Source organism: Aotus nancymaae, unplaced genomic scaffold (assembly GCF_030222135.1).
Source record: "Aotus nancymaae isolate 86718 unplaced genomic scaffold, 86718_ANA_hifiasm-v0.15.2.pri h1tg000031l, whole genome shotgun sequence".
Lineage (NCBI taxonomy): Eukaryota > Metazoa > Chordata > Mammalia > Primates > Aotidae > Aotus > Aotus nancymaae.
In genome coordinates, this window is record NW_026988444.1 from 6,663,085 (window position 1) to 6,689,993 (window position 26,909).

The following is a 26,909-nucleotide window of genomic DNA, read 5'->3' on the forward strand; positions in this document are numbered from 1 at the left end:
GGAAAGAAGGGAGGGAAGAAATGGAAGGAAAGGAAGGGAAGGGAGCAGAGAGGAGGGAAGGGAAGGCAGAAATGAATGAGTTTAATGAAGTCACATGATACAAGATCAATGCACAACAGCCACTTACCTCTATATACCTGCAACAAATTGGAAAATTAAAAAATCATTTATAATAACGTCCAAAACCACAAAATACTTAGCAGTAAATTTAATAAAATGTGTGGAAAACCAACACGCTGAAAACTACAAGAAAATGTAGGATGAGACCGATCTAAATAAACAGAGCACTTTACCGTGGCACTGGACTGGAGGACTCATTTAGCCTAAGATGGCCCTTTTTCCCAAATTAATTGAGAAATTCGGGCCGGGTGCGGTGGCTCACGCCTATAATCCCAGCACTTTGGGAGGCTGAGGCGGGTGGATCACGAGGTCAAGAGATGGAGACCATCCTGGTCAACATGGTGAAACCCCGTCTCTACTAAATAATACAAAATTTAGCTGGGCACGGTGGCGCGTGCCTGTAGTCCCAGCTACTCAGGAGGCTGAGGCAGGAGAATTGCCTGAACCCAGGAGGTGGAGGTTGCGGTGAGCCGAGATCGCGCCATTGCACTCCAGCCTGGGTAACAAGAGCGAAACTCCGTCTCAAAAAAAAAAAAAGAGAAATTCAAGTAATTCCGATGATAATTTTTCTAGAAACTGACAAGCTGATTCTGAAATTCATATGGAAATGCAAAGGGTCCTAGGATATCAAAAAAATTTTAGGAAAAAAAAAGAAAAGTTGGGTAACTTCTATCGCCTAATTTAATATAAAGCTACAGTGATCAGGACAGCGTGGTGACAGCCGCAGAGACGGAAACAGAGATGACGCGACAGAGTCCGGGGAAGGGCCACACACGCAACGTGCGTCAGTTTTCGACAAAAGCACCACATACTTCAACCAATTAAGGGCTCTTTTCAACAAACGGTGCTGGAAAAACAGAAAACATGACTACCACCTCACACCACATAGAAACGGGAATTCCACATAGCAGATACCTTCAAGTAAAAGGAAAACCATAAAACTTTTTAAAGAAAATGCAGGTGAAAATCTCTGCAACCTGGGCTAAGTAAAAAATTTTAAGACAGGACACAAAAAGCACTAACCAGAGAAGAAAAAATGGTCAAAATTAAAACATCTGGTTCTAGACTGGGCATGGTGGCTCCCACCTGTAATCCCAGCGCGGTGGATCACCTCATGTCAGGAGTTCGAGACCAGAGTGGCCAACATGGTGAAACCCCGTCTCTACTAAAAATACACAAAATCAGTCAGGCGTGGTGGCGCGTCCCTGTAATCCCAGCTACTTGGGAGGCTGAGGCAGGAGAATCGCTTGAACCTGGGAGGTGGAGGTTGCGGTGAGCCGAGATCGTGCCATTGCACTCCAGCCTGAGCAACGAGAGAGAAACTCCATCTCAAAAAAAAAAAAAAAAAAAAGAAAAAAATGTTTGGTTCTTCAAAAGGAACTGTCTAGGAAACAGAAAGGCAAGGGACAGGGGAGGAATATGGTGTTGTCACGTGCACCTGATGAAGGCCTTACACCCAGAATACACAACAGACTCTTACAGCTCAGGAATAACACAAACAACACTCAAAGGGGCAAAAGAGCTGAATGTTCATTTCACAAAACACGGAACACAACTGGCAAATGTGTACAGAAAGATGAGCAGCGTCATTACTCAGCAGGAAGTGCAAATGAGCATCGCAATGAAACAGCACCTCACAGTGGCCGGGATAAAACTCAAAGGCCAACCCTCGCCAGGCTGTGGGACGACCTTGCTGGGGTGTCAAGTGGGACAGCCACTCTGGAAGAGACTGGTGCTCACCACAGAACCCAGCATTCCAATCACAGGTATGCGCCCAAGAGAAACAGCAACACGTGTCCACGTGTCCACACAGTCAGGTCTATGAATGCTTACAGCACGTACAGCGTTATTCATAACAGCCCGGAACTGGAAACAAATTAAATAAACATCCATCAACAGCATGAACAGAACTGACGCGCTCACTGGCGGACCACCACACAGCAACAGGCACACGCGGCACACGCGGCACACGCGTGAATGTCGTGTCAGTGACGGAAGAGGCGGGAAACAGACCGTGGCTGAGCTGCGGCCCCGCTGCTGATGACCAGCGCTGGGACACGCACGACTGCTCTGTCTGCAGTGGCAGGATCCGGCGGGGGGCTGTGAGAGGGCAGCGGGGGCCGCCTGCCCAGCGTAGGAACTTTGTAGGGCGCTGGAACTGTTCTCGGTCTTGACTGGGGCAGCGTTATAAGACTACAGCTTGTCCACACGCATCAAACTGAACACTTGAAGTGTATGGATTTATTGCATGGAAAGTATACCTCAACAGAAGTGATTTTTAAAAAGCAGAGGCCACGGTAATGACGATAGGGTGGCGCCGGCACAGGGACTGAAGAGACTGCCTGGAACCAGAGAGAGTGATGAAGGATGCTGAGGGGCGCGGGGGGCGGGGGCGGGGGGTGAACAGCGGGCCAGGCCCTTCCGGCAGGGTGCAGGGCAGCTGGTCCTCATCTGAGAACAGAGAGAGGGACACCACCTCACATCATACGCAAAATCAACCCCAGGTGGATTAATCGCCTAAAGGAAAGATTTTTAGTTTGAACTGTGAAGCATCCAGAAACACTTAGAATACATATTTTGACCTGTTAGTAAGGAAAGACTGCTTAGCTAAGACCCGCTGAAAACAGAATCTGGCCGGGCGCAGTGGCGCACACCTGTAATCCCAGCACTTTGGGAGGCCAAAGTGGGCGGATCACGAGGTCAGGAGTTCAAGACCAGAGTGGCCAACATGGTGAAACCCTGTCTCTACTAAAAAATACAAAAATTAGCCGGGGCTGGTGGCTCATGCCTATAATCCTAGCTACTTGGGAGGCTGAGGCAGGAGAATTGCTTGAACCGGGACCCGGGAGGCGGAGGTTGCAGTGAGCCGAGACGCACCACTGCACTCCAGCCTGGGCTACAGAGCGAGACTCCATCTCAAAAATAAAGCAAAAAACCGAATCCAAAAAGGAAGACACTGGCAAATTGAACCACATAAAACCAAGAACCTCTGTTCTTCAAAAACCATTTGTGAAAGTCAAAAGATAATCACAGACCGAAAAAGCTATTTGCAACACATTTAACTAGAGCTTCATTCACATTACATAAAGAACTCTGTCAGGTCAGCCAGAAAAGGCATAGTGGAAAATGGTCACCAGACCTGGACAGGCACCTCGCTGGAGGAAGACCTAGCAATGACGTGAAGAGATGCTCAGGCTCCCAGGTCGCCCAGGCTGCAAAGCTAGATCCAGAGCCACCCACATAAGGCAGGAAGGGGAGGAGGCCTCTCTGAGCCCTACTATAAAACGGGGCCTGGGCCTGGACCTGCCTCTCCTCAGGGCTGCTGCCCGGCATGTGCTGCCCAGACTGCACGGGGCCCGCAGTTACGAAGCACAGACAGACAGCACAGGGACGGTGCAGCTCAGCAGGGCCTGGGGACCCCTCAGGCCCTCCCCAAAAGAGTCGTACAAGCCTCTTCCAACGTGCTCAGTTCTCCCCTGGGGTCTGCCACCATTGCTCAGTCACTGGACATGAGTGACAAGCTGTCCCAGGGGCAAGCTGGCCAGGGACCCTCAGCAGCTCACAGGCTCCGTACACAGCTCACAAAGGTATTGCCACCCTCTGTGGGGTTGGCAGTCTGGGCCATGCCCACCAACACTCATACAAAGAATAAAGACACTCACATGTCTGTTCCCAGCCCGCCTGATTCCCCAGACACCACAGAGCAGCTAAGGGAAGGCCTCACTTCCCCAGTGCAAGCCTTGCCCTCTTCAAGAGGCTCCAGCTCACTCCTCCAGAGCGAGGGGGAAAAACCAGGTGCCTCTGGACCCATGTGTCCAAGGCCACGGCCGGCAGCATCGATCCTGACTGCCAAGGAGGGGAAATGCCCGAAACAGCGGTCAGAGGGGCCACAGTGCCTAACAAGGCCCACAGGACGTCTGTAGGGGAAACAGGGAAAATGGGACTGCCACCTCACACTACAGAGAAACAGTCACCCCAAACATCACGTATCTTCAAAGGAAAAACTGGCCCGGCACAGTGCTCACACCTCAACCACGGCACTTCAGGAAGCCGAGGCGGGTGGATCACTTGAGGCCAGGAGTTTGTGACCAGTCTGAGCAACACAGTGAGATCCCATCTCTACTAAAAATACAGAAAGTAGCTGGGAGTGTTGGTGCACGCATGTAGTCCCAGCTACTTGGGAAGCTGATATGGGAGAATCGCTTGAGCCCAGGAGGTGGAGGCTGTAGTGAGCCATAATAGCACTGCTGCACTCGAGCCTGGGCAACAGTGTAAGACTTTGTCTTAAAAAAAACAGCCAGGCATGGTGGCTCACACCTGTAATCCCAGCATTTGGGAGGCCAAGGCAGGTGGATCACGAGGTCAGGAGTTCAAGACCAGCCTGGCCAAGATGGTGAAACCTCATCTCTACTAAAAATACAAAAGTTAGCCTGGTGTGGTGGTGGGTGCCTGTAGTCCCAGCTACTCGGGAGGTGGAGGCAGAGAATGGCTTGAACCCAGGAGGCAGAGGGTGCAGTGAGCTGAGATGGCACCACTGCACTCCAGCCTGGGCGTTTTGTTTTGAAAAAACAAAACAAAATTATTTATTTTAAAGATAAAGAAAATGTCGATGAAAATCGTGCTCACACAGCAACCTGGCAGAGCTCTGAGGTGAAGCCCCCCAGCTGAGCATGGCACCGCGGCTCCTGTGCGGCCCCTACTTGAACAGCAGTGAAGGAACGCTTTCCACAGCGTGAGTCCACGGGAGAAAGAGGAGGTGGGCACACAGCCACAGAGCACGAGCGGCCGGAATCAGATGCACACAAGTAACTGACTGATGCGGCCGACCCAGGAAGGCCGAGGCTGAAGGCGGCACCGGGGACTGGCGAGCAGCCGCCTACACCCCACAAAAGCTCTGTGGCACGGCCTGAGTATCTCCATGAGCAGCTGTAGATGAAGGCTGGAAACAGCAGGTTTGCTTGAAAATGTGTTTCAGTGGCAACTCAGTATTATTTCATTTATTTATTCTGAGACAGGATCTCACTGTCACCCAGGCTGGAGTGCAGTGGCACAGTCACTGCTCACTGCAACCTCCAGCTCCCAGGCTCAAGCGATTATCCCACCTCACCCTTCCAAGTAGCTGGACGACAGCATGCGCCCCCAAGCCCGGCCACTTTTTGTCCTTTTTGTAGAAACAGGTTTTGCTATGCTGCCCAGGCTGGTCTTTAACCCCTGGCTCAAGCGACCCTCCTGGTTCAGCCCCACAAAGTGCGGGAGTTACAGGTGTCAGCCACCACGAGAGGCACGGTATCACTATTAACAGCCAAGATTCAGTAACAACCAGCTTGCCCATCAGTGAGGAATGGATAAACAAAATATAGCACATCATCAATGGAGCATTACTCAGCCATGAAAGGAGTGAAGCCTGAGGCATGCTCCACATTGGATGCACCTTGGAAACCTTACACTAAGTGACAGTCACAAAAGAGCACATGCTATATGGCCCCAATTACATGAAATGCTCAGGACAGGCAAATCTGCAGAGATGGAAGGTGGATGAGTGGCAGCTACCCCAGGCTGGGGAGATGGAAGCTGGATCTGCAGAGATGGAAGGTGGATGAGTGGTAGCCCCAGGCTGGGGAGATGGAAGTTGGATCTGCAGAGATGGAAGGTGGATGAGTGGCAGCTACCCCAGGCTGGGGAGATGGAAGTTGGATCTGCAGAGATGGAAGGTGGATGAGTGGCAGCTACCCCAGGCTGGGGAGATGGAATTTGGATCTGCAGAGATGGAAGGTGGATGAGTGGCAGCTACCCCAGGCTGGGGAGATGGAAGTTGGATCTGCAGAGATGGAAGGTGGATGAGTGGTAGCCCGAGGCTGGGGAGATGGAAGTTGGGCAGAGATGGAAGGTGGATGAGTGGTAGCCCGAGGCTGAGGAGATGGAAGTTGGATCTGCAGAGATGGAAGGTGGATGAGTGGCAGCTACCCCAGGCTGGGGAGATGGAAGTTGGATCTGCAGAGATGGAAGGTGGATGAGTGGCAGCTACCCCAGGCTGGGGAGATGGAAGTTGGATCTGCAGAGATGGAAGGTGGATGAGTGGCAGCTACCCCAGGCTGGGGAGATGGAAGTTGGATCTGCAGAGATGGAAGGTGGATGAGTGGTAGCCCGAGGCTGGGGAGATGGAATTTGGATCTGCAGAGATGGAAGGTGGATGAGTGGCAGCTACCCCAGGCTGGGGAGATGGAAGTTGGATCTGCAGAGATGGAAGGTGGATGAGTGGTAGCCTGAGGCTGGGGAGATGGAATTTGGATCTGCAGAGATGGAAGGTGGATGAGTGGCAGCTACCCCAGGCTGGGGAGATGGAAGTTGGATCTGCAGAGATGGAAGGTGGATGAGTGGTAGCCTGAGACTGGGGAGATGGAAGTTGGGGCTGACACCTAAAGGGCACCAGGTGTCTTTTTGGGGTATGAAAAATGTTCTGGCCAGGGGTCGTGGTTCACACCTGTAATCCCAGCACTTTGAGAGGCCAAGATCCTGTCTCCTGGACCGCTTAAGCCAGGGAGTTCGAGACCAGCCTGGGCAACATGGGAAAACCTTGTTTCTCCAAAAATACAAAAGAATTAGCTGTTTGCGGTGGCTCTTGTCTAATCCCAGCATTCTGGGAGGCCCAGGCAGGTATATTTCTTTAGCTCAGGAGTTCAAGACCTGCCTGGGCAATGTGGCAAGACCCTATCTCTACTAAAAATACAAAAAAAAAAAAAAAAAAAAAAAAAAAGCCGTGCGTGGTGCTGCACACCTGTGGCCCCCCAGCTACTTGGGAAGGTGAAGTGTAAGGATCACTCAAGCCTGGGAGGCGGAGGTTGCAGTGAGCTGACATCTTGCTACTGTATTGCAGCCTAGGTGACAGAACGAGACACTCTCTCAAACACAAAAACGAAAACAAACTAAAAAAGCCAGGCGTGGTGGTGTGCATTTGTAGTCCCCGCTACTTGGGAGGCTGAGGTGGGAGGATCGCCTGAGTCCAGGGGGTTGAGGCTGCAGTGAGTCATGACTGTGCCACAAAAGATAAATATTCTAAAATTAATTGTCGTGATTAATTTTACATAGTGCTGTGACTATACTAAAAACTACAGAATCACATACTTTGAGTGATTTGAATAGTATGTGACTATCTTTTTTTTCTTTTTTTGCATTGTATCTTTTTTTTGAGATGCAGTCTTGCTCTGTCACCCAGGCTGGAGTGTGGTGGCGAGACCTCGGCTCACTGCAAGCTCTGCCTCCCGGGTTCAAGTGACTCTCCTGCCTCAGTCTCCCGAGTAGCTGGGAATACAGGTGCCTGCCACGATGCCTGGCTAATTTTTTGTATTCTTAGTAGAGACAGGGTTTCACCATGTTGGCCAGGCTGGTCTCGAATTCCTGACCTCAGGTGATCCACCCACCTTGGCCTCCCAAAGTACTGGGATTACGGTGTGAGCCACCACACCTGGCCCTGCATTATAGCTTTAAAAAGCTGTTAAAAATACATGAGACATGCTGAGTGTCAGATGTATAGCAAACAAACATTATGGACACAAACAAGGCAGCAGTGGTCACTCCCCAGCTTCCGCCACCGGCTCCCTGTTCCGAGGCGACTGTGCCTCCCTCCAGTGGCAGAGGGTGACACGAGCGTGTGGGCCTCAGCGGTGCCCAGATACCGGCAGCAAGAGGCAGGCAGAGGCTGCCGCAGGACCAGCCCTGGAACGGCCCTGGGTGCTGAGGTCCTGAAGGGCTTCCCTGGTTGGGACATTTCACGCTCGTCACCACAATGCGATGGTGGGCAATGGAGCGCGTCCCGCGGGCTCACACCTGTGTCCTCCAGACTCTGCCCCGCACCCTGGCATGTGCTGACTGTGCTCCATGTCCTTCTGCTCTAATAGGACAGGTCCCACCACATCCTATGAGGCCTCCTAGTGAACCTGGCTGGGGGTGGTCTGAGGGACCCCAGACACATCATGCCACTAAAGAAAGCCTCTAAGATGAAATCCAGAATCAAAATAAACAAATGCAATTAAAAAGCAACTTGGGGCGGGATGCAGTGACTCATGCCTGTAATCCCAGGATTCTGGGAGGCCAAGGTGGATGGATCATCTGAGGTCAGGAGTTCAAGAACAGCCTGACCAACATGGTGAAACCCTGTCTGTACTAAAAATACAAAAATTAGCTGGGCGTGGTGTTCCATGCCTGTAGTCCCAGCTACTTGGGAGGCTGAGGCAGGAGAATGGCTTAAACCTGGGAGGTGGAGGCTGCAGTGAGCCAAGACTGTGCCACTGTACTCCAGCCTTGGCAACAGAGCGAGACTTGGTCTCAAAAAAAAGGCTACCTTATCTACCAGTAAGTGATCTACAGTAAGCATCTTACAGGTGGTGAAACACAGAAGTATTTCCACTAGAGTCAGGGACAAGCATGCAACGAACGCTCATGCCTGTTCTATCCGTGCTGTGCCTAAGATCCTGGCTGGCCAAAAGTTACACAAGTGGCCCAGTTCAACACAGAGAAATCAGAAGTGTCTGTACAACCATCAGTAATCAATTTGAAGATGGAACGGAAAAAATTCTATGTACAAGCAACAAAAATGATAAAGGACTTGCACTTACCCTAACATGAAATGTACAAGGCCTATATGACTAAAACTATAAAGAAATAAAGGTTTTCTATATACTAAAATACACAAAACACGACCTGAAGTCACCATAATATACTATCATGTAGCCGGTCGCGGTGGCTCACGCCTGTAATCCCAGCACTTTGGGAAGCCGAGGCGGGTGGATCACGAGGTCAAGAGATCGAGACCATCCTGGTCAACATGGTGAAACCCCGTCTCTACTAAAAATACAAAAAATTAACTGGGCATGGTGGTGCGTGCCTGTAATCCCAGCTACTCAGGAGGCTGAGGCAGAAGAATTGCCTGAACCCAGGAGGTGGAGGTTGCGGTGAGCCGAGATCGTGCCATTGCACTCCAGCCTGGGTAACAAGAGCGAAACTCTGTCTCAAAAAAAAAAAAATATATATATATATATATACACACTATCATGCTGCATACTGCTCTCCATGAAAAGATGTCAATTCTCCCCAAATTCACTCATGTATTGAATGCAGTCTTCATGTACATTTTATAAGCTTTGAGATGTTTATTCAAAAGTTCATCTAGAAGAGGAAATGCTTAAGAATGACTAAGAAAATTTGGAGAAAAAAATGTGGGAAACTTTCCCTTAGACATGAGCATGTAATATACAGCTGTGAGAGCTAAAGACTGTGTCACCGGTAAAGAAGTGGACGAGCAGACAAGACGTAGAAACAAGGCCGGGCACGCGGCTCACACCTGCAATCCCAGCACTTTGGGAGGCTGAGGCAGGCAGATCTCCTGAGGTCAGGAGTTTGTAACCAGCCTGGCCAACATGGCAAAGCCCCATCGCTACTAAAAATACACAACAGCCGGGCGTGGTGGCACGCACCTGTAATCCCAGCTATTCGAGAGACTGAGGCAGGAGAATCACTGGAACCCTAGAGGTGGAGTCTGCAGTGAGCCAAGATCGTGCTACTGCCCTCCAACCTGGGCAACAGAGGGAGACGCCTTCTCAAAAAAAAAAAACCAAAAAGAAAAAGGAAATGGACTCCTATATTTATGTGGATGTGGCTTAACGTACGTATGACTTTCCAGATCTGTGGGGTCAGGATGGAATTCAATGAATGGTGTTGAGACCACCGTGTCACTCATCTGGAAAAGTTAGAATTATACGCTGCATCACTCAAAAAACAGTTTGAGAGAGATTTAAAGGTCTAAATGTTATGTAAAAAGGAAAGCTGTAAGAATATAAGAAAATGAAAGGAAATTTTTGTCACTGTGGCGTGGACAACAACCTGCTTAGCAAGAACCCAAATCCAGACATTGTAAAGGAAACAGCCCAGAGGCAACGACAGAAAAGCTGCGCACTTGCGGGGCAGAACCCGCCATCCACCAGGCCACAGACCAGGGAAATGCGTGTCGCAAATAAAGCAGGCAGCAGATGAACAGCCATGGAATACAGAAAACTCCCACAAATCCTTTAAAAAAAGAACAATCCATAGATAAACAGGCAAAGACTTTGAACATCAAGACTTTGAATAAGAAGCATAAATGGCCAGTGAGCATGGGGAATGAGCCCTCTCGCTTCTAAGTCGGTTCAAAACATGAGTGAGATTTCATCTTTTATTTCTCAGATTTGAAAGGACCAAAATTCTGAAAAGATTCCCAGTTGTTAAGGTGTGGGGACCCAGCTGCTCTCATGCAAGGGATAGTGGGAGGATAATCATCAAGAAATACAATCAAACAGTGTGTATCAAATTTAAAATGTACCTGTCCTTTGGTCCAGCAATTTAACTGGGAAAAATTTATCAACAGACATGGATATATCTGCGAATGTGGACAACCCAAATGTAAAAGGATGTTTGTGACAAGCAGCAAACCCGGAAACAACGGAACCGCCCAGCAGCTGAGGAGTGGGCGATGAGGTCAGGGAACGCCCAGCCCCGGGACTGGCCGAGAAGGGAAAGAATGAGACGGAGACAAAGCGGCAAGACACGCACGACCTCACGGGGAGGACGCGGCCGACCCCACGGCCTCTGCAAACACGAGCCGGGAGGGCGCTGCGGTGGGGCCGGGCGGGGCTCACCTGTTCCACGTGGGGCTCCTTGGCGAAGGAGATCCTGGCGATGGAGTGGGATGCGATGCACAGCTCCTGCCCGTTCACCTCGCCCTCCTCCACCTCCACCACACCTGCAAGGGAAGGGCGGTCAGCTCACCCAGCAGCTGCTCGCTCGCAGCGAGGCAGCCTCGGCCCTCCGTGGCTGTAAGCCAGGACTCCGCAGGAGACCCCAGCTCTGCAGCCGTGGCGGCAACGGCATTTCTCCTCCTCCCACTTCACCCTGTGGACACAGAGGGAAAGCCACAGCTCTCCTCACAGCACAGGCAGGTGCTCTATGGAAGACCACCCTCTCCAGAGGTGCCCTGCGCCCCAGCCCTCCCACCTCCACCTATCAAACAGGCCGGCAGAAACCCCCCAGCACATGCAGCGGCAGGAGTGGAAGGTGGGGATGGACGTCCAGGAGGAAACACTCATCTAGAGCCATGCAGGCTGTTTTTTCTTTTTTGAGACGAAGCCTCAATCTGTTGCCCAGGCTGGAGTGCAGTGGCTCTATCTAGGCTCTATCTCAGCTCACTGCAACCTCTGCCTCCCAGGTTCAAGCGATTCTCCTGCCTCAACCTCCCGAGTAGCTGGGATTACAGGCATGCACCACCACGTGCAGCTAATTTTTGTATTTTTAGTAGAGATGGGGTTTGACCATGTTGGCCAGGCGGGTCTTGAAGTCCGGATCTCAAGTGATCCGCCTGCCTTGGCCTCCCAAGGTGCTGGGATTACAGGTGTGAGCCACTGCGCCCGGCCTGTTTTCAGTGATTCCCAACGAACACACATAGCTGATGACCATTTCTGCAGATGCAGCACTGGACAAACGGGCCTCATGGTCGGGACTGCACACACACAACCTGTGTGCAGGAGGCCCCTGCAGCTACACAGATGGCCCCGCGGGCTCCCACGACTGCTCTCAACACTCAGGGTCAGCCCCTGGTCCCCAGCAGCACGTGCCCCAGCAGGGTTGCACCTGGGCTCCCCGCGCCCCTGCTTAGGATGCAGGCAGCGGCCTCCCATGGCCGGCACCCCAACCCTGCAGGCCGGGCCTCACCTGTGTTCTGGGCGCTGACGAAGGCCACCTTGTTGGTGTCGGGCTTGAGGCGGATGAAGCCACACTCTCTGTGCATGGGCTTGCGTGTGTCCGGGTGGAAGGAGTTGAACCTGGATGGGAAGTTGGGGATGGGAAGCCCGGCACTGGCCTCCGAGATGGCGTGGGCTGCGTGGACGCCAGGACTGTCCGGGCGGCTGCTCCTCCTCCAGCCGCGCCTGCACGCCTGCCCGCCCCTTTCACCCCTTGCTCGTTTTGGCTGTGCCTGTCTTCCCTGCTGACCCTCGACGCCTCAAGAGGGAACTGGTTCTTAATCACCACAGGGCATATCCTTGCCCTAGGCCCGGTAGCCCAGGCCTCTCAGTGTCAGCCCTAAGCACTCCCGGCAGCAAACCTCACCTTAACGCAACCTTTCTGTTTTGAGCTATGTTCTTGTGTAAGAATCTAATCATTTGCTATGGTAAGAAACAGAACAGGTGCTGAGTCACATTAGGCTTCTTGTCACCCTTCATCATTAGTGCAAATTCTCGACAGTAAAAGGCAGGCAGCTGCATCTTGCACTGAGGGTAAAAACCCACGGCTATCACTGAAGACAACTGGCTGACGCGGTGGCTCAGGTCTGCAATCCCGGCACTTCCCCAGGCCCAGTCAGGTAGATCTCTCGAGCCCAGGAATTCGAGACGGCTAGGCAACAGAGACCCTGTTTCTACAAAAATAAAAACAAAAACACCAACCAGCCAACCAAAAAGCCTCATTTATCATTTCACCAACACTGTGAGGTGCTACAGGTGATCCCCCTCTATGATTCTTAGAGACAAACTTTTTTTTTTGCTCTGTCACCCTGGCTGCTGTGCAGTGGCATGGTCTGAAGCTCACTGCAACATCCACTTCTTGGGTTCACGTGATTCTCCTGCCTCAGCCTCCCGAGCAGCTGGGATTACAGGCATGCACCACCACGCTGGGCTAATTTTTGTATTTTTGTATTCTTTTTAGTAGAGACACAATTTTACCACATCGGCCAGCCTGGTCTCGAACTCCTGACTTCTAGTGATCCGCCTGCCTCAGCCTCCCAAAGTGCTGGGATTACAGATGTGAGCCACCACACCCAGCCAAAATAAACTTATTATTTAAAAAAAAATTTTTTTTGAGATGGAGTCTCCCTCTGTTGCCCAGGCTGGAGTGCAGTGGTGTGATCTCAGCTCACTGCAACCTCTGCCTCCTGAGTTCAAGCGATTCTCCTGCCTCAGCCTCGTGAGTAGTTGGGATTACCATGCCCAGCTAATTAAAAAATATTTTTTTTAAAGGCAGGGTCTCACTGTGTTGCCCAGGCTGATCTTGGAACTCCTGGGCTCAAGTGATCCACCCGCCACGGCCTCCCAAACTGCTGGGATTACAGGCATGAGCCACAGCGCCTGGCCAAGATAAACCCCTGCTGGGCTAGTGACGGTGCTACACCTTATAAAATGGCACATGCTAACACAACCCCGACAGCGAAATACACTGATACCATATTCTAGGCACACACACAAACACACACAGTCATGTTTACTGAAACGTATTTTCTACTCTGGTTCATTCTTCTTCAAATGCTGGTCACAAAACTGACTTTCTGACTTCTTAGTGGGTCATAATCTGTAGTTTAAAAAAGACGCTTTATACTGTTCTAGGTCATTTTGTATCACGCAGAATGCTCACCTTTTGGTTTATGTGCAGATATATTACTTTGACCTCATCCATTCAATGAAGAATAATATAAAAAAGTATGAGGTATTTTTTAAAACAATGAGATCTTCTAAAAGGGGACAGAGGGTCTCAGAGCTGGGGGGTCCGAGGGCCAGATACCCAGCCCAGTTCTGAAACTGCCAGGCGCTATACAAATAGTACCAAGCTGGTTTAGTAAGATTCTTAACACATAATTGTGTAATGGAGACTGGGGGAGGAAGAGTTTGCTTCTTATTTTATACTTTGTTTAAACTTTAAAAAAAACTGTGTATTACTTTTATAATTAAAAAATACAGATACTTCAATCACTCCACATCGCTGGTGGCTCTCCTCTACTTCAGAGGCCTACACTGCTATCTCCTTAAAAGCAGGCAATTTCTCCAACTGTGGGGTGGAGGTGGTGGGAAGGGGGTAGGAGACCTCAAGGGACTTTTGCTTTATTATATGGTAAGAATATGAGAACCATACACTAACAGCTTCCTTGTGACCTCAAATAGTTCAGGGGGAAGTGTAAAATACGGCTGTGCACTATCATTTTCGGTAACACTGACTGACCAATTTTTTCTTTTCTTTTTTTTTGAGATGGGGTCTAACTGTCACCCAGGCTGGAGTACAGTGGTGTGATCACAGCTCGCTGTAGCCGTGGCCCTCCCCGGGTTTAAGCAATCCTCCCACCTCAGTTTCTCCAGTAGCTGGGACTACAGGCAGGTATCACCACGCCTGGGTAATTACTTATTTATTTATTTATTTTGCAGTAGAGACAAGGTCTCGCTATGTTGCCCAGGCTGGCCTTAAACTCCTGGGCTGGACTCGGCCTCCAAAGTGCTGGGATTACAGGTGTGAGCTACTGCACTGGCCAGGGTGATTGATCTTGATACATAAATTAAGTACATGCATTTGCTTTCATGTTTGTACTAACAAGCCTGTAATTTGCTGGTGAGCCTAATATCTCAAAAAATAGAACAGAACTAGGAAGTACCATCTTTACCAACTCTGTGCCGCCTTTCTGAAATAGACAGACAAGTTCCCTTTACACCTTCCCGCCTGGCCCTTGTCTGTCTTTGATCAGTCTGGAATTATTTTCAGAGACCCGGGCAGCCCAGGAGTCAAGCAGAGCAGGTGGAGGGAGACGACTTACGAGAAGTTCAGCATGGGCTGGCCCACGTGCGAGATGTGCACCTCCTCCAGGTACTGGAAGGGCTGCAGCGTGGGGTAGGTCCCGGCTCCGGGAGGGTCAGACAGCCAGGTGCCCAGCATCCAGGACAGCGGCTCCACCACCGGGTTCATCTTGGGGGGCTCTGAGGATAAAAGAACCAGACCATCAGTGGCCTCCCTCCAACAATGCCTTGCTGGGCTTTAAGCAGAATGCCCGTTCCATATCGGCACTTGCTTCTGGTGGCCACAGCTAATCCTGGAGGAACCTGTCAAGAGGGGGAGAAAATGGACAAGCAGCTGGCAAATGTCACACTGAGAGATCCAGCTTCAGAAGCCTCTGCAGTTCCTGCAGAAAAACGGGAACCAAGAGGCGACCTGGCGGGGGGCAAGCAAAGCCAAAGGCCTCATGCCCCACCGCAAGGCAGAAAACAGCTCGCGTGGGAGACATGATGCCCTGGCGTGAGGGGCGTGTGGAGGAGACAGAGCAGGAGAGAGAAAACGAGAACGGGATGGAGGGTCTCAGAGCAGGCAGAGCGTGAGGAGCCAGGGGCAGGCGGGGCCTGAGCGGGAACTGCTGACCCCGCTTCCCTGAGAAGGGGCAGGGCTTCACAGCAGCCGGGAGACCCTTCAGAAGGTCACCTGTCGGGGGTGTTCAGCCTCTCATCCCACTAAGTGTGAGGGATGACGCCACGGGCTTGGAACTCAGAGGTGGGGGTGCAGTGACAGGGAAGCAGGGGGGGGTGTTGGGCTGAAAAATTTTTATCAGTATTTCCTTTTTAAACTCCCTGTAAAAAGTGGGACGATGAGGATGGGAATATTTGGACTTTGTTAAAATTTCCTAATTGACAATAAGAGAATTTTTAAATCAAGATTTTTTGGTGCAGTCTTTCATGGAGATGAGGAAGAGAAGCTTCAGAATCCAATGAGTGGTCTCTACAACCAGGCTTGTGATCGATCACAGCTGACCCATCATCCGTCACGCGACACGCTGGACGCTCCTCTAGGAAGAAGCTAACGGGACAGTCACACATCCCTGCGGAGTATACATCCCAGCGGGGGCAGACGGACAACACACACGAAGTGAGTGAGTGACGCAGGAATTCAACGTGCATTAGGAGATGGGCCAGAAAGGGAGACGGGGCTGTCGGGGTACTCTGAAAACCTACCCAAAAGGGACAGGGCAGCCCCCCCGAGAAGAGCAGACCAGGCGGAGGTGCCGCAGACAGAGGTCCCGGGTGTGCAGACCTGGCCTTGCTGGGAGGAACAGGAGGCCAGTGGCTGGGGAAGGAGCGCCTGGACTCGAGCAGACAGAGCCCTGGAGAGGCCCGAGTGGGAGGGACGAGGTCTCTGGTCAGAACCACGGGAAGCCAGGGTGGCAAAGGAGGGTGACCTGGGCCGGCGGCCGTGGTGGAGGTGGCGGAAAGAGCCCGGATTCCGGATCTATCTGGGAGAACCTTTCAGTTCGGCAGACTTTAGCTCGGCACTGACCAGAGGCGCACTCCGGCCTGGGCGACACAGAGACTCCGTCTCCGAAAAAAAAAAGAAAAGCAAAGAAAGAAACTGTCTTTGCAAACCTCACGCTTCTGGGCCGAGCGCACCCACAGCGACCGGGCGGACCCACGGGAGCCGAACCCCGTGGGAGGCGGCAGCGATCCAGAGTCCGGGCTCTGAGCCCTCACCCCCAGTCCCCCGCAGGGTCCCGAGGAGGCGGCCGAGGGCCCGGCGCCGCCCCCAGGGTGCCAGCGGAACAGGGATGGGGCGGGACGGCGAGGCCGGGGTGCGGTGAGGGGCGCCCCGCAGTCCAGCCTCCGCGGCCCTCTCCCACCCTCTAGCGCGGGGTCGCGCCCTCCTGGGGGAGCGGCGGGGTGCGCTCACTCGCTGCCACCTCACCTGGGAGGCCTCAGGGCTGGACCTCCAGCAAGAGCGGAGGCGGGAGCCTCGCCAGCCCCTCCACAGGCCGCAGCGGCCGCACCCCTCGGCCCGCGCCCCGCCCTCCCCACTCCTGCTTCCCCGGCTGGGGTCTCTGGGGTCTCCTCGAGGCCCCTCGCTACTTGGCAGACGCCTCTGCCTTCCCCGCTCCCCCCCACTGTGGAGTCCCCTCCGGGAGGCCCTAGAAAGAGGGACAGCGCCAGGGACACTGAGACAGGACGGGGAGAGAGACAGACAGAGACAGGGATCTTACTCTTTCTTCCCTCAGAACCTCTCTGGGGGTCTCCAAGGGGGACCCTGAGGTAAGTCACACCGTCATCACCTTCCCTTCCAAGAATTAGAAAAACAAAATGGGCCAGGGGCGATGGCTCACGCCTGTAATCCCAGCACTTTGGAAAGCCAAGGTGGGCAGATCACAAGGTCAGGAGTTCGAGACCAGCCTGACCAACATGGTGAAACTCCATCTCTACTAAAAATACAGAAATTAGCCAGGTGTGGTGGCACACACCTGTAATCCCAGCTACTCGGGAGGCGAGGAAGGAGAATCACGAACCCGGGAGGTGGAGGTTGCGTTGAGCCGAGATTGCCCACTGCACTTCAGCCTGGGTGACAGAGCTAGATTCTGTCTCAAAAAAAAAGAAAAAACCTTTTCCCTGAACTTCATTTTCGGGAAAATAGTTAACAGATACAACCCACATCCACCAAAACACACAGGAATGCTGTGAGAAGCACGGGTTAGTGCCTTGCTGACAAGGAGGGGCCTCTGGGAGCTGGGGGGCTGGCACCTGGGGAGAGGCCTCAGGGCCTGGCCTGGCTCAGAGGCCTGGGGCGGAGGAGCGGGGAGCCCTGGAGGCTGCTCGGCTCCCTACCCCCACAGGGAGCTACTGCAAACGGCAGGCCCAAGGGACCCCAGGTGTTCACCCAGGTGCCAAAGAGCCAGGCCAACCTCTATGCAGGACTACGCCCGGCCACCATCGAGAAGTAATGCATCTCTGCCAAAGAAACGGGTGCCACCGGCCGGGAGCGGAGCTAACCCTGTGACCCCAGCCCTGTGGGAGGCTGGGCGCGGGGCTCACCCTGTAACCCCAGCACTGTGGGAGGCCGGGCTAACCCCAGCACTGTGGGAGGTCAGGCTAACCCCAGCACTGTGGGAGGCCGGGCGCGGGGCTCACCCTGTAACCCCAGCCCTGTGGGAGGCCAGGCTAACCCCAGCACTGTGGGAGGTCAGGCTAACCCCAGCACTGTGGGAGGCCGGGCGCGGGGCTCACCCTGTAACCCCAGCCCTGTGGGAGGCCGGGCACGGGGCTCACCCTGTAACCCCAGCACTGTGGGAGGCCGGGCGCGGGGCTCACCCTGTAACCCCAGCCCTGTGGGAGGCCAGGCTAACCCCAGCCCTGTGGGAGGCCAGGCTAACCCCAGCCCTGTGGGAGGCCAGGCTAACCCCAGCACTGTGGGAGGCCAGGCTAACCCCAGCACTGTGGGAGGCCAGGCGTGGGGCTCACCCTGTAACCCCAGCACTGTGGGAGGCCAAGGAGGGTGGATCACCTGAGGTCAGGAGTTGGAGACCAGCCTGGCCAACATAGTGAAACTGCATCTCTACTAAAAATACAAAAAATTAGCTGGGCATGGTGGCAGGCACCTGTAGTCCCAGCTACTCGGAAGGCTGAGGCAGGAGAATTGCTTGAACCCAGGATGCAGAGGTTGCGGTGAGCCGCAATCGTGACACTGCACTCCAGCCTGGGCGACAGAGCGAGACTCTGTCTCAAAAAAAAAAAAAAAAAAAAGGTGCTGCCCTGAAGACCTTCTGCTTCTCTAGCAATGGACTGTAGGACCCTGCCTGAGTTCAGAGACGGACAAAAGGTGGCCATACAGCGAGTGTGAACAGGAGCAGCGAGACAGACTGTGGAACGTCGATGGGGCAAAACAAAACGGAGAGACAGGGCGTGGCTCTGTCACCCGGGCTGGAAGTGCAGCGGCGGGAATCCGGTTCACTGTGGCCCCGACCACCGGGGCCAAGTGCTTCTCCCGCCTCAGCCTCCCGAGTAGTTGAATGAAGCTCCATGAAGAAAGACCACTAACTAAAAATGCAAGAACTCAGGAGAGAAAAGGCAAGGAAAGAGAAGCAGGTGAAACGTGACTTGGCAGAAGTCAGGAAAGTAAAAGAAAAAAAAAATCAAGCCACCACCCAAATGAAGCAGAGACTGGTCGGAGCAGGAGGAGAAACAGACACCGGGAAACACAGCGGAACGCAGGGGCCAGATGCAAGAGGAGTTAAAACAAGATACAAGAGACAGAAACGGAAACAAAGTTAGCGAAGTTAGAAAGGACGCAGGGCACACTGCTGACGGAAACGGGAACGGCGCAGCCCGGTGGAAGGCGCTCTGGCATCTGTGTGAGACGTTGAGCGTGGAGCAGGGGCCCCGGACTGCCACTCCTGGGGACATGCGTACCCAGGAGAAAAAAAATACCTGTCCCCAAAGACGCTGCCCATGAACGTCTACAGCAGCACCGTTCCCAGCAGCCTCAAAGTGGCAACAACCCAGATATCCGTCAGTCGACGAGTAAACAAACTGCAGTATATCCAGACAAGGAAATGTTATTTGGCCACACAAATGATGTACTCATGTAAGCTGCAATTCAGATGACCCTTGAAAACACGCCACATGAAAGCAGCCAGACTCAAAAGCGCACATCTTATGCCATTTCACGTATCTGAAAGGTGCAGAACACGCACATCTATAGAGACAGCACGTGGGTGTTTCTCGACAGCAGCATTCTGTGGTAGAAGATGCCAGAGCCTCACGCAGAAGGTGCACGAGGAGGGCAGGGGAGGGTAAGGATGCTATCGTGGCCACAACTGTCCTTACGGGCCACAGGCGCGTGAGCCGGCTCACCGACGTGATGAGTGAGAGATACGAACTAGATTTGAAAACTCAGTCCAAAAAGTCTTCAAACAATTCAATAATCTTAAATTATCGGTGGTTACGTGTGGAAATAATTTTTAGATAATATCAGGTTAAATAAAATACAGTATTAAAATCGATTTCACTTGTTTCTTTTTACCTTTTTAATGCAGCTATTAGAAAATATTAAACTACATAAAAGACTCACTCTCTAGACCTTTTGGACGGTGCTGGAATGGAGTTTTCAACGCTCAACACTCAGGGAGCTTTGTTTCCACGTCTTCTCCCAGAGGACGTTACTAGCTAAAACATCGGGAGACAACGCGGAAATGATGCGGAAAATCTCTGTAAACCCTGAATGTACTCAGGAAAAAAAAAAACAACACAAAACACAGGCCAGATATGGTGGCTCACACCTGCAATCCCAGCGTTTTGGGAGGCTGAGGTGGGTGGACCACCTGAGGTCAGGAATCTGAGACCAGCCTGGCCAACATGGTGAAACGCCGTCTCTACTAAAACACGAAGATTAGCCGGGTGTGGTGCTGGGCACCTGTAATCCCAGCTACTCAGGAGGCCGAGGCACGAGAATTGCTTGAACCCAGGAGGAGGCTGCAGTGAGCTGAGACTGCGCCACTGCACTCCAGCCTGGGCGACAGAGCGAGACTTTGTCTCAAAAAAAAACAAAACAAAAGCGGTTATAGAAACAAACCCAAAAAAACCTGGCTCTAAGTGGTGGACGGCTGGGTGTGCAGGCGTCGTGACACTTAACTCAGGACCCTCGAAGGGACAGCACTCCTCACTGGTCTTCTCCTTGAGAGTTGACATCACAGAAGCTTACAAATTAAGTAGGCGGGGAAGATTTTATTTTAAAAACTAGGCCAGTCACAGCACTGCGAGGCCGAAGAGCGTGGATCGCCTGAGCTCAGGAGCTCAACACCAGCTCAGGCAACACAGCGAAACCCCATCTCTATCAGAACTACAAAAACTTGGCTGGGCACGATGGCACACACCTGTGGTCCCAGCCACTCCGGAGGCTGAGGTGGGAGGATGGCTTGGGCCTGGGAGGGAGAGGTCACAATAAGCCAGCATAGCATCACTACACTCCAACTTGGGTGACAGAGTGAGACTGTCTCAGAAACAAGACAAAATAAAAACACAACAAGCGTAAATAAAATAAGATGACAAAACCAAGACTAAAAATGCTTGCACTCACATACGAAGGATCTTTTCAGGGCTGGGCGCGGTGGCTCACGCCTATAATCCCAGCACTTAGAGAGGCCGAGGTGGGTGGATTGCTTGAGTCCAGAAGTTCGAGACCAGTCTGGGCAACATAGTGAAATCCCATTTCTACTATAAATACAAAAAATTAGCCAGGGATGGTGGTGTGTGTCTGTAGTCCCAGCTACTTGGGAGGGTGTGGTAACAATCACTTGCGCCTGGGAGGTTGAGGCTGCAATGAGCCAAGATCACATCACTGCGTTCCAGTCTGGGCAATTAAGACCGACATCCTGGTGGGTCGGGTGCGGTGGCTCACGCCTGTAACCCAGCACTTTGGGAGGCCGAGGCAGGCAGATTATGAGGTCAAGATATTAAGACCACCCTGGCCAATGTGGTGAAACCCCATCTCTACTAAAAATACAAAAATTAGCTGGGCCTAGTGGGGCACGCCTGTGATCCCAGCTACTCAGGAGGCTGAGGAAGGAGAATCGCTTGAACCCAGGAGGTGGAGGTTGCGGTGAACCGAGATCACGCCACTACATCCCAGCCTGAGCGACAAAGGGAGACGCCATCTCAAAAACAAACAACCCACAAAGCAAGACCCTCAACTCTTTTGCTGTAAATGGGAGATGCACCTAAAATAAAGTGATTCAGAGATTCAGAGACACTCCAGAAGGCTGGGCAATAAGCAGCAAGAAAGCAGACTTCCTGATCTCACCGTCACGCAAAATGCACAGAACCAGACACAGAAGAGCTCTTCCGAATTACGGGCGGAATGCGCAATGAAGCCGTAACCACGAGGAACCCTCATGCACCAAGCACGGCGACATTTACAAAACAGACATTACCGACGACACACCAGGACGTCGAGAGATCTCAGCTCATCTCTAAGTCTGAATGAACACAAATGAAACCAAATTCCCAAGTAATATAATTAATAAGGCACTTCTGCCTGATACCTGTGGAACTCTGTAGCTTAAATCTAGGGAATACCTTCTGCAAGTTCCTCTGGAACCGTCATGCAAACTGGCCTTCTGAGTGGTCACAGAGAGCCTGTGAGTTCCAGGAAGCAGAGTCTACTGTCTGATAACGATGCAGTGAGACTAGAAATGAAAACAAACCGGGTGTCCCTTGAAAACACTGCGCTACAAGAAAGAAGCCAGGCGGAAACGTACATATTACGATTTCGCTTACATGAAATTCGAGCCCAGGCAACGTGGATGGCGGGTGGGGAACCTGAGCAGTGATGGGAGGGGCTCGGCAGGGAGCACGAAGGGGAACCTGGGCCGCGGGGCGTGGGTGTGGCCGCACGGGCGCCTCCACCCGCGGAAACTGACTGCGGAAACAGAGGAGCCTGTGTTTCACTTATGCGGATTCCACCTCAATACAAATGCTACAAAGAAAAACCTCTCCAAGCAAACTAGTATTTCAAAGAGCAGAAAACTAAAAAAAACCTAAAAGCATTTTACCCCCGAGTGTTCACTATGTTACTGCAGCACAGGGTTCTGGGCGGCCTCGGAGCAGGGGATGTGGCGGGGAGTGGGGCTGGCCTCGCAGCTCAGGGCCTGGGCTCCTGGCCCCAGCTGAGGCCCCTCCTGCAGATCTGATATTTCAAGAAAAGACAGAAGCTAATTTTGGGCTAAAATACCCCGACTTCTAAACACCTGTTCAAATGGAAACGCATGACATCGCTCGGTGTGAGCTGCGTACCTTGCGGCAGGTGCAGAGGGCCAGAGACGGCCGGAGCCACACACAGTGCCTTGCCGGGTGCCTCCTGCCTCCCGCCTCTCCATTCCTCCCCTCTCCCAGGTGGGAGTGAGGAGGCCACTGGCGGCCACCCAGCACATCCTGTGCCCTAAACCCACGGCTCCCGACACGTCAGGTGAGCTCTCCACTGCCCTCAGCTGTGTTTCTGAGTAGGTTTTGTGTCCCTCGGAGAACCAGTCCCTGACACAGGCCCGGCCCCACTGGCCCAGCAGCAGGGAGAGTGCCCATGGGGACACACTCTGCCTTGGTCCTGCAGCTGGAGCAGCCCACAGCCCCTGCATTAAGACGCCTGGGAGAACTCGGTCAGGGGGCTGGCAAGGACAGCTGGCTCCTCCGAAGAACTGGGCTTATTTGAAGTCTGGTCAAGTTGAAGTGGACTGTCTGTCCCCCCAGGTGGGCCTGGATGGGCCAGAGCCTTTTATGTAGAAGTGGGGGACGTGGCCCAGGCTTTCTTCCTCAACCTGCCTAGAAGACTAGCCCAAGGGAGATGGAAATGAGAGTGAGATGAGAGGGACAGGTGGGGTGGAGATGGGCAGCAGCTGGCATTGCTGGCAGCCTGGAAGGGAACGTGGCTGGGAACCTGCCACCCAGTGAGAAGGGCGGGTGCAGGCGTTCAAGAGCCGAGGGCGAGCCCCGGCGTCAGGACCAGAGAGGTCCACCACCGAGCTGGTGAGCAGGGGGAGGGTGTCCCCGTAAGAGCAGGTCGGGGGAGGCTGCTGAGCGCTACAAGTGAGCTTTTGAGGGGACTCTGCTGTGTGCAAGCCAGGTCAGGAGAGCAAGCAGCTCCCTGGAGCGGAGCTACCCCGCAGGCAGCTGCTGCTTCGGGTGCGCGGGGCCCGGACGACGCTTGGGAACAGGAGAGGATGCAGCACTTAGGTGGCAATTTATTTTTAAAAAGACTAGAGAATTCTAAGGTGGCTCTCCAGAAGAAACCCTTTTGAGTAGAAAAAGTAACCTCCTTCCTGACCGGAAAGGAAGGAGCACACACGGCTAAGCAACTAGATGGAGGCAGAGGCTGAAACCGGCCTCCGGAGGGAGCGTCTAAGGGCTGAGAAATACTTCCTGTCTCGTAGCCCTCCCAGCTGGCTGTTATTTGCTCTGAATCTTAATAGAGTTTAATGGACAGGGACACGCGCCGGGCAGGAAACAAGCAGTGGGGGGCCTCCTCCTGGCTCCGCTGCGCCTTGCCAGGCTCACCTGCTCCTGGGGCGGCTCCCCCTGCACCCTCGACCTCTTGGGGCTGCAGGGAACGTGGCAGCTCCCTAGCCACCGTCTCCCTGGTCACTGAAGCATGGGTGGGGGTGAGGACGCCCAGTAAGACGATTTCGGAACCCAAACATCAGGTTACACGAGCCTAGATGTATGTCACGATTCATCAAACCGTGACCGCAGTATCAGTGTATTTTACTTCACTAGAAAAAATAAATTTAAACATGGAACAAAAAATATTTTAAAGGATTTAGTCTGTTTGTCACTTTCCACCTCTTCAGATAAATCAGACAGACTTTTCTATGTATGTCTTTTCTGATTTCATTTTTCTTTTATTAAAATCTCAACCAAAATGCACACAAAAAATTTAAATTTCCTGCAAGAGATTTAAATTTTCATTTTTGGGCCCAAGACACAAAGCAGGCTTACCCATCCCTAAGTTTTCTAAACTCCGGACACTCCTCAAGGTTCCTCAAGGTTGTTTTCTGCCAATTGACGGGAAATGTTTGCACCTGGCTGTTAATGGCTCTGCAGGAAGTAAATGCTAACTTTAAAGGGTTGCATTCTGGGAACTGTAGTTCCACGATGAAAGATCACGCCTCAGAAGAAAGTGAAAGACAATGACAGCCTAGATCACAGAATTTCAGAGCTGGAAGGAGCTTTGGCAAGAGGTCTGGGGGGAGTGAGGAGTGCGACTTCTACCAGCGACAGCAGAGGGAGGCACCACCACCCTGAGCCAGGCGCATCCTAAAGCCTCTTTCTCTTCAGAGCAGTCCCTCTGGCCACCCCCGGCATGTCCCTTTCTGTTGCCTAGAGGCTGGCCGAACACTCCTCTTCACCTGGATGTGGAGGCTCAGAGACTGTTCTGTCTCCTGGAAAGCGGCCGGGAACCTAGGACAGGAAGTGAGCAAATGCACCCACTGGGACCTGGGGACGGACAGCTCCTTCCTGGAGCTCCCACCCTCACATCCTTTGTGTTAGTGACACAGTGTCCTGCCAAGGCACACACAGAGAGGGACACTTACTGCTTAGTACAAAAGGGCACATGGCAGCCTTGGCTGCGTGGCACCGGCCGTCCCAGGTGGGGAGGAGCTGTTGTTTTAAAGTGACATCAAGGCCCTCAACTTATTAACCATGAAATGGAAGGAGCTGCATGCACAGGGGAAGAACAGAAATCATGATGGAAAGAAAATATAGCAAGTATTTCTTTTTATTGTTACTATTATTTTTAGAGACGGGGTCTCGCTATGTTGCCCAGGCTGGAGTGCGGTGGCTATTCACCGGCACGATCCCATTACTGATCAGCACGGGAGTTTTGACCTGCTCCATTTCTGACCTGGGCCAGTTCACCCCTCCTTAGGCAACCTGGTGGTCCCCCGATCCCGGGAGGTCACCGTATTGATGATGAACTTAGCGCGGACACCCGATCGGCATAGTGCACTACAGCCCAGAACTCCTGGGCTCAAGCGATCCTCCCGCCTCAGCCTCCCGCGTAGCTGGGATTACAGGCACGCGCCACCACGCCCGGCAAGTACTTCTATAAAACCAAAAAAGGACATAAAATGGGTACAAATAATTTGCAGATGTTTTGTTTGGTTATCTTGTTAATCCAAAAGTCTCAAGTGAAGAACTATTAGAATTTACAAGTGAATTTGATATGATGGCCCAGTACTAAAATGGGTAGCTCTCCCACATGCTAGCGATGGAAAATTCTAGCTAACAAAAACAATGGTTGGGGCGTGAGCCTCTGGTTTCAACTCTCACGTGTAAAGAGCTTGGAGCCACACACCACAGTCTTACAACAACTACCAAGAAACACTGAAATCAGTGAAGATCAACAGTTCTTCTTGGACCCATAAGGAAGTGAGGTCACAGATGCCTCTCGTACCACAGAGAATCACAGCGAGATCGGCTCTCGTGGAGCAGAATCTACAGGCTAAAGGAGACGGAGCTGGTGGAACCTGACTTGGACAAAATGCCGGAGGCTGAACATGGCAGGTGCGAGAATCTCCTGGGGTCCTACATTTTCATGGGTTTTAACTCCAGGAACCTCATCAGGTTCTCCCCACGAAAAGCCAAGAAAAATAAAAATCACCTCATGTCTCTGGGATGAGGGGGAGGTGACCACCTTGAAATAAGCCCAGAGCATTCTCCAGGCAAAGGCCTGCTCTGCAGTGAAGCCAACTTGACCAGGAGCTCACCTCGGCTGGGGAAGGGCAGTTCACCACCCAGCCCTGCCAGTCTTCCCGTCTGCCCCACTCGGGGAGGAGGAAGGGAAGAACACGTGTGAAGGTCACAGCTCAGGGACACGGGCCACTAAAGGGCTGAAACGGTCACAGGCTGGAGCCTATGTCCCTCCAGTCCCGCAGGCGCCAGCATAACATCACGGGTGGGAGCGCAGGCTGTGGAAGGCACACTCAGACACTCCACAACAGGGAGACAAAACAAGGACCCTCAAGGAATTTCACAGCCAGCGCCGAGATTCAACACGGTCCAGCTGCTAGCCAGGCTGAGGTGCTCCCTTCCAATGAAGGCCACTTGCTTTACCTTTCAGTCATGGGGCACTTACTGACGGGGGATGCGCTGAGAAATGCAGCATGAGGCAATTTCATCATCGTATTAACATCACAGAGTGCACTTACACAAACCTAGAGGGCACTGCATCCTGCACACCTAGGCCGCATGGCAGAGCCTGTGCCCCCGGGCTACACACCACAGCGTGTACCGAATACCGTAGGCAGCTGTAACACAGCGCTGTGTGTGTGTCTAAAACACATCTAAACATAGAAAAGTTACAGTAAAATTACGGTATAAAAGATTAAAAACGGGGCCGGGCGTGGTGACTCACACCTGTAATCCCAGCACTTTGGGAGGCCAAGGCGGGCGGATCATGAGGTCAGGAGACCGAAACCATTCTGGCCAACATGGTGAAACCCCATCTCGACAAAAGATACAAAAAACAAAACAAAACAAAAAAAGGCTGGGCGAGGTGGCTCACGCCTGTAATCCCAGCAATTTGGGAGGCTGAGGTAGGCGGATCACAAGGTCAGGAGTTCAAGACTAGACTGGCCAACATGGCGAAACCTCACCTCTACTAAAAAATACAAAAATTAGCTGGGCATGGTGGCTAATGCCTGTAATCCGAGCACTTTG

The 26,909-nt window shown here is 52.5% G+C and overlaps 1 protein-coding gene across 2 annotated transcripts in view; it reads right to left on the reverse strand.

Moving 5' to 3' along the window:
• The window catches only part of THAP4 (THAP domain containing 4), a 48,302-nt gene that overhangs the window by 4,596 nt on the left and 16,797 nt on the right, over positions 1-26,909 (reverse strand). The window contains exons 1-4 of one of the 2 annotated variants that reach the window (XM_012435418.3): positions 24,186-24,366; positions 14,714-14,873; positions 11,857-11,966; positions 10,788-10,891 (exon numbers count right to left, since the gene is read on the reverse strand). In XM_012435418.3, the coding sequence (XP_012290841.1) occupies positions 10,788-10,891; positions 11,857-11,966; positions 14,714-14,873; positions 24,186-24,189 (378 nt within the window). In that variant the 5' untranslated portion in view covers positions 24,190-24,366. Of the gene's footprint in view, positions 1-10,787; positions 10,892-11,856; positions 11,967-14,713; positions 14,874-24,185; positions 24,367-26,909 lie in introns of those variants that run through there. The other variant, XM_064383444.1, reaches the window with a different exon arrangement.